General features: G+C 37.5%; 1 protein-coding gene across 3 annotated transcripts in view; it reads right to left on the reverse strand.

Annotated features, from left to right (window-relative positions):
* The window catches only part of TGS1 (trimethylguanosine synthase 1), a 49,547-nt gene that overhangs the window by 22,829 nt on the left and 14,535 nt on the right, over window positions 1-12,183 (reverse strand). For 2 of the 3 annotated variants that reach the window (XM_073331138.2, XM_073331141.2), the window contains 8 exons: window positions 11,821-11,941; window positions 10,978-11,064; window positions 9,964-10,138; window positions 7,010-7,355; window positions 5,535-5,717; window positions 4,350-4,493; window positions 2,120-2,338; window positions 94-170 (listed from right to left, as the gene is read on the reverse strand). In XM_073331138.2, the coding sequence (XP_073187239.2) occupies window positions 94-170; window positions 2,120-2,338; window positions 4,350-4,493; window positions 5,535-5,717; window positions 7,010-7,355; window positions 9,964-10,138; window positions 10,978-11,064; window positions 11,821-11,941 (1,352 nt within the window). Of the gene's footprint in view, window positions 1-93; window positions 171-2,105; window positions 2,339-4,349; window positions 4,494-5,534; window positions 5,718-7,009; window positions 7,356-9,963; window positions 10,139-10,977; window positions 11,065-11,820; window positions 11,942-12,183 lie in introns of all 3 variants that reach the window. The other variant, XM_073331140.2, reaches the window with a different exon arrangement.

Here is a 12,183-nt window from a genome sequence, read left to right on the forward strand (position 1 = left end):
TACTACAACAACTGATTCATTTGAATAAGGTTACAAAAATCAATTTATATCAGCAAAGTTGCTTCTGAAAGCTGCTTGTGAATGATAACTTACCTGGTCAATGTCAGCATTGCGTGGCAGGAAATACACAATGTTGTTTGTGATCTTCTGGGACAGCCTGAAAATTTCAAATGTAGAGACCAATAAAGGAAAAAATAAAAGCTTCACATGGGTTCATTTGCTATGTTAGAATATCCCCAATCTAGTGATTAGAGACATTACATTCTTCTAATTAGTCTATTGGCGCTACGTATTAGATACTCTTTTGAAATGTCAGACCTAGCACTACCAAAATGGATAAACTCCTCACATTCCATAAATTTGCCCAGATGTTATGAAGTGTTTCATGTGTCAGTGTTTCACTAAAATGGTTTCTTAAAATGAAAATAGTACCTGTTAAAACTGTCGCACATTTTTCGTTTGCTGGCTATTTTCTATCCCATATCATGGCTTGATCCTTCTAATTACTCACGCATATATAAAAGATTAATTTAAAGTTATACACACACACACTCAATATAAAGTTACCAAGAGGCCACCAGGATGCCACAAAATATCAGTACAGAAATGATCCAGTAACAATAAGACTGCTTTGTGCTATTGATTGGTTTCCTAGGATACAGTCATCTGCTATGTTTTAGACAGTCTGGAAAAAGATTCTAAATAAATAGGATGTACTTTTCATAAAACAATAAGAAAATAGGTAACTAACTCTGAAACACAGCCCATGTGTTTTTGTAGGTAATTTTTTGAGTTAGGGAAAGTTGTCTGGTTACATCAATTTATATTTTGATATGAAATATTTTAATACACTGGAAAGGAGCTCAGGAGTACTCGATGAATGTTTTATAAATAATTTATAAATGGGGAAATGCTAGTAGAAATTCTAGCTTTTAAAACGGAATTTATCTGTTTTACACTTTTAAAACAGGTTATTTTTTTCAATTTTGAACAAAATATCTTAAGAATAGATGTATAGTTTATTTATATTTAATTAAAGATTGCCTGTATTTTTAAAAATCTGATACAAATCATATCACCTAATAAACATGCAGATAGGTAATTAGGGCACTATGTTTGTTTGGGGGCTTTTTACTATAATTTAGAAAGCTGATGTATTTCTATAGCCCGCAGATGGGTCTTATCACATGCTTTATGCATTGCTGCCTACATGAAAAAAAGTTTTCTTGTTTGCCAAAAAGCCGGATATCAAAACAAAGCAAAATACTAAGAATATCTTGGTTTTATTATCAGCATGACAAATGCCATTAACAGTGATGCACTGATTTAAAGACCTACCACAGTCTCATTAATTTTTTTGAAATAGAAGTCTGCTTTTCAGACAACTTTGCCTACTCTCACCCACTTGTTTTTTTTTTATTTTTAATAATTAAGTACAGTTGCATGAGAAAAAGGCAACAGTTGCTTAAGAGTCTTCATATGTTCCTGCTGCTTACTCCTCATTTGAATCCGTAAGACCAAATCCTCTATTACAGAAGGAGAAAAAATCTGCCCATAATCCTCTGGTTGCAACACCGCAACTGATTAATGTGAAGAAGATCATGTCACTTAAGATCATGGCCTCAAGGAAAAAAACAGAGGCAAGGAACATATGAAAAATCCAAAGCAACAAGATCATGTTTTCAAACAAATATACTTCATTTTTTTTTTAACTGAAAGAAGAAAAAGATCAAAAGCGACATCAACAACTATTTTTGATCATTTTTGGAGACACGTGTTCTACATCCACTGCACATTGATCTTGAACCTAGGTGCTCCTGAGCATTAACCTCAGCTCTAACACTACTCTCTGCATGGGCAAGTCACCAAGGACCAAGTTTTGTAAGTGTGTCCACTAATTCTGAGCACCTCAGTTTTGGGTATCCAACCTCACACATCTAAGGCCTGATTTTCAAGAGTGCTGTGCACCTGCAATTCTAAATCAAGTTCAAAGGAGCCCAAACTATCAACAGAACAAGACAGAGCCAAAGAATCCTGCATTGTTTTATCCTGCTAAAAGAAGTGAAGCTCTTGTTAATGTGTGAGAGCTATTGCTGTGAACATACGACTTTCAAAGGATATCCATCAGGCGATATCATTGTTCTAACATCAAAGATTTCTGCCGTGGCGTAGTCAGGACCCCCCCACGGGGGGCTGAGGAACACAACATCTGCTTTTATATGAGAAGCCAGCAGCATGAAGTCTCCACATATGAAGTCTATCTGATCGGCTACTCCATACACTTCTGCATTATTGCAGGCAAGACTGATCTTAACAGGGTCAATATCGATCGCAATCACTGAAAATAAGGTGAAAGGAAAAAGAATTAACACTATGAAACACACAAGCTGACAGATGTCCATATTGCTTGCCAAAACAAGATGTTCCTTTGGTTAAGGTGCTATATTGTAGTTCTCAGGTGCAGAACACATTTATAAACCCACTAATTTTGTGTTCCCAATCGTGACTTCTATAAATATGTATACCTTTTGGCATATACCAACAGCCAATTATCTCAATCTTGTTGCTGAAGCACACCAAACTATTTCCTCAGAGGGGCAAATTCTTACCCTCCAACACTGCAAAGCGGAGGTTCCCAGACACTGCAGAAACAGTAGAGTTTCACACTGTACGAAGGAGGGAAAGCAGGTGAGATTTGGGAAAGCTGGCTGTGGTTGTATATACCCAAAACATGCTGTGAAGCACAGTTCTGCAATGGCTTCCTGTGCGTTCCTGACCTGGGGTATTTGGAACTGTGCATCTGCTACTATGTTGATCCACCAACTCAACACTGGGCTGGAGCCCTGGTAGGTAATGCATTCTGGGAGGGCAAAGACTCCTTTCCTTGACACCAGCAAAACCCGCTAGGATACATGGCTCAAACTACTTGGCTGGCAGCTGATCTTACCCCAAGAATAAATGAAAGACAGGCTGCAAGAGATGACACTAATCAGTAACTCTTCTGAAAAGTAAACTGAAACTGTGTGCTCCTGATATAGTATAAACATTTACACAAAACTCAGCCACAAAATATAAAGAAAAAAACTAAGTTTAGATTAAAAGAATTGTTACAGAAATAACTGAACGTGAGCTGCCAGATTTAGCATAGATCACATCACCTTCCCTCCCCAGAAAATATTCAGCACTAGAATATGAATCTGCTTCACACCCATGAATGTTTAGTGACAGATGCCATGGAGCAGAATATTGACTATTATATGTTTTCACTGAAGAAGTTGCTTTCACTTCATTAGTGCAGTAGCAATAGATTAGCAATGTAAAAATATGCTAATTTTAGATTAATATTACTTTGCAGCAACTGGCTCAGCTGCACCAGCATGTGCTCCTATTACTGGCAGTATTTTATACTCCATATGTAATGTGCTTATGAGTGGCATACAAATTGCATACTGCACAGTTGTCATGGAAACAAGAAGTTGTAAGCTGCTCTCCTGACACATACACTGCTGATTAGCTTAACTTTCTGGGCCTCATCAGAATCAGATCAACTGAATAAAAAAAACCTAAAAGATTCTTGGGGACTGTGGAATTATTAAACCTGATAAATGATTTCTTGAGAAAAACTATTCTTGTGAACATATCTTATACACTGTTTTTCTTAACTTGTTAGAGTGAAGAGCATTTTCCTCCCAAATTCTTTTCAGCTCCTTTTGGCTAGGGAGGACTAGATGGCATTTTGCTCAGAGCCAGTCAACGATGCCCCTTAGTTTGTCATAGGCATTGTCCCAGGAAGTCTGTTACAAGATGGAGCTAACTTCCGGAGCAAATTCCTTAGATTCTGCATCACTCTGATGTGGGAGACTGGAAATTTTGCAGCAGCTTCATTCAAATAAAAAATGGAGGGTCGTCATTAATTTGTATTATTCATTTTAATTTTAATCAGTATTGTAGCCCCTGTGTTATTTGTTTTTATATTAAATTATCCCAGCCGAATCCCTACAGAGCTATGGGAGTCTACTTGGGATTGGGATATACACATCATACAGGTTAGCTATTTTACTAGAACACGTGATAAATAAAATAACTTTGAATAATGCAACAAGTGATCATCTTTGGCTAAAATAAACTGATTAAAATATGCCCGGCAGAAATACAAGAGCAGCCCTGTTTTTTTCAAATATATAAACAATGACATGCTTATGCTGGAGTAAAAAAATTCATCAATAGTATATATCGCAGTAGAACATAATGAATAAGGTAAAACACATGCAGAAAGCCAGTATCAAGACTGCTTGCAGAGAGAACAGAGGATGGGGTGGGGAAATCACGTTATACAAACAGATTATTACCTCTTTTTGATGCCAAGGCAAACTGAATAGCATTTCCTCCAACTCCACAGAACGCATCCACTACTATATCACAGTTGAAGGACTGCCTGATGCGGCTTGCAATATGCTTAGCAATCTTCTCAGGTGTGACAGAAAACCAACCCTCTGATGGAGGCAGTGTGGGAAGGGATGGAGAGAAAATTTGTCAATTGTTTCCAAAATCAATCATTCAAAAGAACTAAACAGAGGCTGAACATTAAATTAAGCCCAGCAACTTTGGTACCATGCATTTTACTAGGGTACTATGGGGTTGATCCTGTAAGGTTCTGAATACTAATTCGATACAGTGGGTTACTTTAAGTCCAGGAGTAGTCCCACTAAAGTCAGCCTTCTCATGTAATTACAGCTAAACATGTACTTCAGTGCTAGATTGAGCCAAAAGGCTCAGCACCTTATAGGATCAAGCTCTACAAGACTGTGATGAAAAAATAATGGTTTACACTTCAGTCACAACAATGCCATTTTGTTACAAACACACACAGAATTTCTGTTAAAATTGAAACAGAGCTGAAATAAAATGGCAGAGAAGACAGAACATGGATCTTTATAACTGAAATTCCACATGCCTAATATTTCTCCTTATATTTACATGGGGACTGCTTGAAAATGGGGACTGCTTGAAATAAGATGATAAAAAAAACCACAAGAAGTTGTTTTACAATCGCTAGTCTTTCTGCAAATTTATGACTTTTTCCCTTGGAGAACCCATACTGATCTATGTAAAGCTGTATTTTAGCAACTGACTAAATTTAGAGCATTTAATATGCAAACATGACATGTAATCAACATATTTCAACATCGGAAGTTTATTTGGCCATATACAGATTACACCTTTTGCCATCTGATTTCTGAAGATCACTGCTGACACAAATTAACCAACCAGAATATGGTATAATTACAGGCAGCACAATTTTCAGAAAAGATCAGGTCTGACATATGTGGCAGATCCTCAGCAGAGATCAACATAGCTCTATTGAAATCAATGAGCTATGCTAATCTGCACCAGCTCACTATAATTTGTTCATACATTCCACACTGATGTAAATTATTATTCACTTCTGCTTTGTTGTTTCTTATCAGATGATGAAAGTGCAGGTTTAAATACCTTTATGCTGAAATGTTTGCGTGCTTCAGCTAATAACATACCTCTATCTAATTTAATCCCCTCATCAAACCGAGAAAACAGTCTGTAACGCTGTGCCCAGTATTTGGTCAGCTCAGGATCAGCAGCAATCTCAGCAGGTAAAGATGGTGGTGTGGTTCTGTTCTTTTTTTTCTTCTTGTTTTTCTTCTTTTGGGGATTTCTTCTTTCGGTTGGTTCAGCTACAACTGAAAACACCAAATTACAAAGTTAGCATCATTCCAGCAATCCCTCATTCCAAGGGTGAGGGTTGTAGTATGTAAGTAGATATACGGCAACAATTATAACACTATCTAAGCACACTGCTGGATTCCATATGGGGTCATTTGCAGGATTCTGTGGGTTGGTAACGTGAGCTAGAGACACTCATGGTTAGGTTTGTGCAGGCTGCAGTGGTTCCATACCAAATCTGCAGTACAGATATAACTAGGCCACAAACCTATTATTAAGACAGAAAGGGGAATACTGATGAAGTATCTTGTGGAAGGTTTGGATTGGCAGGGCAAAGGGAAGAGAATGAGAGCTCAGAGTGGCATTAAGAACTTGGGGTGAATTTACAGTTGGAGCACCACCCTGCCACAGTGTCAAATCCTCCTGCTCCCCAGTGTCAAGTCTACTTACCTTGGCTGCTTGGTTCCTGTACTTATTTCCCTGACTTAACTGTTAGGCTGACTGGTTAACTGGCCAAGGGGTGAACCTCAGCAGATTTACCATTCTTTTCAGCAGACGGCAAGATAGTTGACATTGCATAATTAACAACTGTTAACCAAATCAAAGGGCAATTTAGTGACCAAATATAAGCAACTGAATTATGCTTTGTATTTAAACCAGGAATCAAAGCTGATTTACACAGAAGAATTATGTAATACCAATTTTATATTAAAATAAGTAAAACTACAACCACAGAAATAATGGAATGTATATGGAATCCTCAGTAATTCTATTCCTTTGGAGTATAGTAAGTGTTAAATAAATAAATAATAATAAAAAAAAGCTCATAAAATACTGGATTTTTTTTTTCTAGAAAATAAAGTAATGTTAGTATTGATACATTATATGTTCCTTGAGGCTCAGTGCAATAACATATCCAAGAATCCAAACTCTGACAGTCCAGACATTTCTTTTCTAATTGAATCAATCCCTGCTAAGGACTCTGCCTCACTACTGAAACAATGCAACTGCAATGAGGGAGTTCACTGGGAGTAAAGAAGATTGACGAACTGCTGTTCATTAAAACAAGCCCCAAAGAATCATTATTAAAAACAGTGGCAAGGTCAAAATTTATTCAGAAAAAATGCCAAAGCTATCTTCACCTGCACTGCACAAACCAAATCTCAGTTTGCAAGATTTTGACTGCAAACATTTAAGAATATAGTAAGCTTCATTAAGTAAATATAAAATGACAAATAGCTTGGTAAAGAAACCTCACAGGATAAAGTTTATAACCAATTTGCCTCCAGTTATTAAAAACTGTACGTACCTTGACTCACACTTTCTGTTTCCACTTGAAGATAATCTGGAATATCCAGAGCAACTAGCTGTCGTCCAGAATGACATTCCTGTCTTCTTGAGCTCTGAGAGATAGAGCCACTTGCTGTTGCATCTTCCTTCTCCTCTTCTTCAAGGTTATTTGTTCCAAGTTCATAACTAACAATTCTGGAAGATAGCGGGTCATGCTTTTTCGCACTGAAATTATTACTTTGTGAACTTTCCTGTTCCTCTGAGTCACTGCTTGTAGAGGAGCCCTGCACCTTATCCTGAGCAAAGGATTCCTGGGACATAGTCTCCTCCACAGGTTCACTAACCTGTCTTAGGAACTTCTCTACCTGGAATGGTCAAGTATCACAAATAATTAGATTGCACCATCATCACGATGAAACAAAGTAGTTTAAAACAGTGGCTCTCAACCTTTCCAGGCTACTGTACCCCTTTCAGAAGTCTGATTTGTCTTGTGTACCCCCAAGTTTCACCTCACTTAAAAGCTACTTGCTTACAAAAATCTGACATAAAAATACAGTGTCACAGAACACTATTAATGAAAAACTTTCTTATTTTTACCATATAATTATAAAATTAATCAACTGGAATATAAATATTGTACTTGCTTTTTGGTGTATAGAATACAGAGCAGTATAAACAAGTGATTGTCTGTATGAAATTTTAGTTTGTACTGACTTCGCTAGTGCTTTTTATGTAGCCTGTTGTAAAACTAGGTAAATATCTAGATGAGTTGATGTACCCCCTGGAAGATCTCTGCATACCCCCAAGGGTACACGTACCCCTAGTTGAGAACCACTAGTTTAAAAGTCTCTTCCACTGATATAGCAATAGTTCATATTAACGTATTATTTACCCTAAAAAAAAACAGTTGAAAATGTTAAGTTTGCACAGTTAAAAGTGAATGTGAAAACTGCTTCTTTGGGCCAATGAATCAATATATGATCAGAGTAATTCTTCAGATATTACATAATAATACAAATTTTCCTTTACAACTTTAGATACGCATTCTCTGTGTATGCAAGAGACAAAATCCATGCAATTAATTAATATAAGTAGTACAATAATCCAATTTCACAGAATTCATTACAGATGAAAATACAGTATAAAAAACTTGCTGGCACGTGTAAGCCAAATTTACAGCTTTTTAGTTAACTTGTCTCATCCTGTGAACTGCATTTAAGAAGGCTACAAAGTGCATGTAAATTAGCTCCATGTTAGCTGCCTCATCTGTTGAATTGTACCTAGGGAAGGCTGTGCGTAGTAAGAAATTCCATCAAAATAAGTTTCTTCTCTCTCTCTTCTAAAGAGAGAAATCTTCAACGTGAAATGCCCTGGTAAAAAACTACCAGAACACCTTATCTAATGTTAACAGTTGGAGCCCTGATCCTTCAAAGATCTCCACATATGGTTAACCTTAACATTACTGCTATTGTCTTTGCAAGACTGGGCTTACCGCAGCAGGAGACAGCCCCCCTCATGTAAACCTTAGGAAGTATATGGCTATTTTCAAATAGCCACATATTTCTTTCTTAATCCCACCAAAGTGGAATTTTCCCTAGAATTACACTAGCCTCAGGTGCAGGGTGGGCAATACTCAGTCTTAGATCAGTGAGTTTAGTGACAAGTTTAAGGTCCAACACACCACTAACCACCAGTACTAGAAAATAAATTTTGCAATAGGAGAGTTGGAGCCCTAGAAGAGCCCGTGAGCCCTAGAAGAATGTGAGATAACAGATCTTAAAAAGGAGGTTGTTAACTAGAAAAATCACTTGTAAACAAGTTTCTCTAAATAGGTTACAAATTCCAAGGCAAAAAATCTGTTCAAATAGAGTTAAGGTTGAGATTACATTAAAGTAAGTACAGGTAAACAAACCCAACAAGAATACTGAAGTTATCAAAATAATATAACAAGGGAGAAAAAGTGATGACTAAACATCAATGGCTACAGTCTACAATAGTGAACAATCTAGTAGCTTCTGTTCAGTCTGGCTGAAACCTAAATCAATGATTTGGGTGATCACAGCAACGATATAGCAAATGTCCTGGTGATGGACAGGAGAATGGATAAACTTTTTTGGGGGTATTTTTATGTGCAATATAAAAGTTATGCTGGTGTATACAATTCACTATAGCATAGAAATATTTTTTCCTCACTGTTAATGCATGTGTTTCAAAATGCAAAACACATGCATTTAAAAATGCAGGTAATTCAGTGGTCTACAGCAGTGGTGGGCAACCCGACTGCGGGCTGCAAGACATTTTGCTGACGTTGACCGTCCGCAGAGACTGCCCCCCAGAGCTCCCAGTGGTCACAGTTCTCTGTTCCCGGCCAATGGGAGCTGTGAGAGGTGGCAGCCAGCATGTCCCTGCGGCCCCTTCGCCTGCAGGCACCGCTTCCCACAGCTCCCATTGGCCGGGAACAGAGAACCACGGCCATTGGGAGCTGGGGGTGTGCCTGCGGATGGTCAACGTCAGCAAAATATCTCGTGGCCCACAATCAGATTACCCTGATGGGCTGCGTCCGGCCCGCGGGCTGCAGGTTGCCCACCACTGGTCTATATATAGAAACATATATACACATTACTGAACAAACGAGGAATATAGAGGTAACGAAAGCTGTTTATATAAGATGGCTGTTAAGATGACATTCTTAAAAAGTGACATTCTTCAAAACAACGCAGTGAAGAGTTTTTCACTGTTTTGATATGCTTCCTGACTAGAGTGCTTTTGACTAAAGAAAGACGTGTAAGCAATAAAGAGACACAGGTTGATGCTTAATAATGTGTATTCATTTGATTTTTACTGGCCTAAACACTCCTGTTTTCACAGTTCAATAATAGTTATCAGAAAAAACACGGATACATCTACAATACCGCGGTTAGGGCGCTTTGCTATAACAGTGCTAATAAATAAACTTATAAGAAATACTTATACCTTACTCAAAGTTTTACTTTTTTGGCAAGACAACATTTCTGACTCTTCTGTGAAGAAGAGGTGTTTGTTTTTTCTCTTCACTGGTTTGCGCATGTCCAAGAACTGGGATTTGAGCTTTGCATTTTTGTCCAGATACTGGACCTTTCTGCAGCTAAAGTTTGAAATTCCCCCATATCTGCAATCAAAAAGAATGGATTAAGAACAGAAGTTTAAATATGTGGGATTCAGCTGTTATGAAATGTTTGAGAGAGACTGTCAGTTTTGACAGGCCAAACATTACCTTAAAATTACACTTTTCAGCCTAAGTACAAATTTAACTATCCAGATCTCCCCATAATATGAAAATATTTGCATATTACACAGTGTGTGTTAGTGACACCTTATCTTACAGCAGCCCCAGAGCCAAATAAAATGGATTCCATACTGGATGGATCCAAACTAGAACATCCTCCCCCAAAGTTTGTAGACCATGCCATGAGCCAATGGAAACTGTTTTATTTAATCATGAAAACACGGTCAACATCTGCATCAACAGGACAGCAGCTTTGTCCTAATATAATGAAGACGCAATAAGTTCCTATCTGGCTCCTAACTAGACACCAACTTTTAAAAACTGATTAACAATTAGAGCCCTCAGGACCAGAGAATTTAAGAGACTAATTCATATTTATAAAACCACAAGCATTTTAACAAAAAAGGAGTTATACTTTAGGATGCCATCTAATTTAAACCTTTGTTACTTGTTACCTTCACTTCAAAGCACTTCTATTATTCTCTAATTCACCTTTAACACTTTGCATCCCTCCTTTCCACTCCTACAATCACCCAAAGACAAACCTATAGTTTTATTAAGCACAAACACTAATTTTCAAAATAACTTTCAAATAACTTAACAGTCAAAAGGAACAGAGATTGCTGGTACACTTGAAAATAATAGGTATGGGCCAACTAGTGCGTAAAAGGAGCTAATTTTTGGGGGGTGGGGGAACACTGAATTTGCTTATAAGTCATTACTTTTGTCCTGTACCATGCTTGAATCCCAGAAGAGAACAGGTTTCCTCAGGATCCGCAACAGGATTTTCATCTGCATCCAGTTCATGGCTATAAAGAAACCCAGACGTCGGTTACTTTCTATAAAAAGTCACCATTTTTATTACAGTTCCTACTAAGAGAGGAAAATTCCCATTAACTCTGTCTGACTCTTATCTTCTGGGTTTTAAAGGCTACATCATGAAGAACCCAAGTATTAATGAAGTTTTAATATACACATCAGTAAGTATCACACACAGTGACCTTTCCATTTATATCCTCCAAGTCACAAGCTAGACAAGTGCAATCTGTCCATATGAATGGAGACAATAGGCTTTTTCTACCTCAAGGCATAAGCATTTCTTGTTCTTATGCTACTAGAATGACACTAACATATCAGCATCAACACCTAAACTAGTAACTACTTAATACCGTTCCCATTCCTTCTCTCACCATCCCCAAAAATAAAAAAGCAGGTTTTTATGCCAATTACAAATAAACAAGTCCATTCTCAACAGAAGGTGCACCCCATCCAATTTAGCAATCTGGTGATAAGTGTGTACATACACCTCTCATAGAGTTTGGAAGTCAGGGCTCTAAATTCTTTCCTTGGAATAAAGAAAGAGAGACCTCCAACCAACATAAAAGCTCCATGCTCTCAGATGGGAAGGTAAGGAAGTAGGAAAGCCAATTATTATTATTTGCATTGCAGGAATAGCCAACAGATCCAATCAGGGATCAGTGCCCGATTGTGCTAGGAGCCGTTCTAATACAGAGGAACACACAGAAACAGATTTTAGAAATAGAAAAAACTAATTTATTACTTGCCTCCTCTTGACTTTTGCATGTTTATATTCAGGTGGCTCTTCCTCTTCTTCGTCTTCTTTCTTATCATTGTTGTGCGATCCTCTTTTGTCATCTGAATTTGGTCTAGATGGCTCCTGTGAATCTAAAGAGGCATAAAAACAGCACTGTTTTTGTTTGTCCAATCATTTCTTCTCCAGTCTACAAAAAACTAAATATTTTGGAGGGTTTTTTTTGAAAAAGGTACACTATTATGTACTTGAGTCTGACAAACAAGTGATTACCAAACCACATGTACCCTTGCTTTTCTCCATCTTAAGTCTCAACATACCAACAGCTATGTTTCCTCTGCTGTTTTAAAGGACCTTTACATATTTGGCAACATCA

Source organism: Lepidochelys kempii, chromosome 2 (assembly GCF_965140285.1).
Source record: "Lepidochelys kempii isolate rLepKem1 chromosome 2, rLepKem1.hap1, whole genome shotgun sequence".
NCBI lineage: Eukaryota > Metazoa > Chordata > Testudines > Cheloniidae > Lepidochelys > Lepidochelys kempii.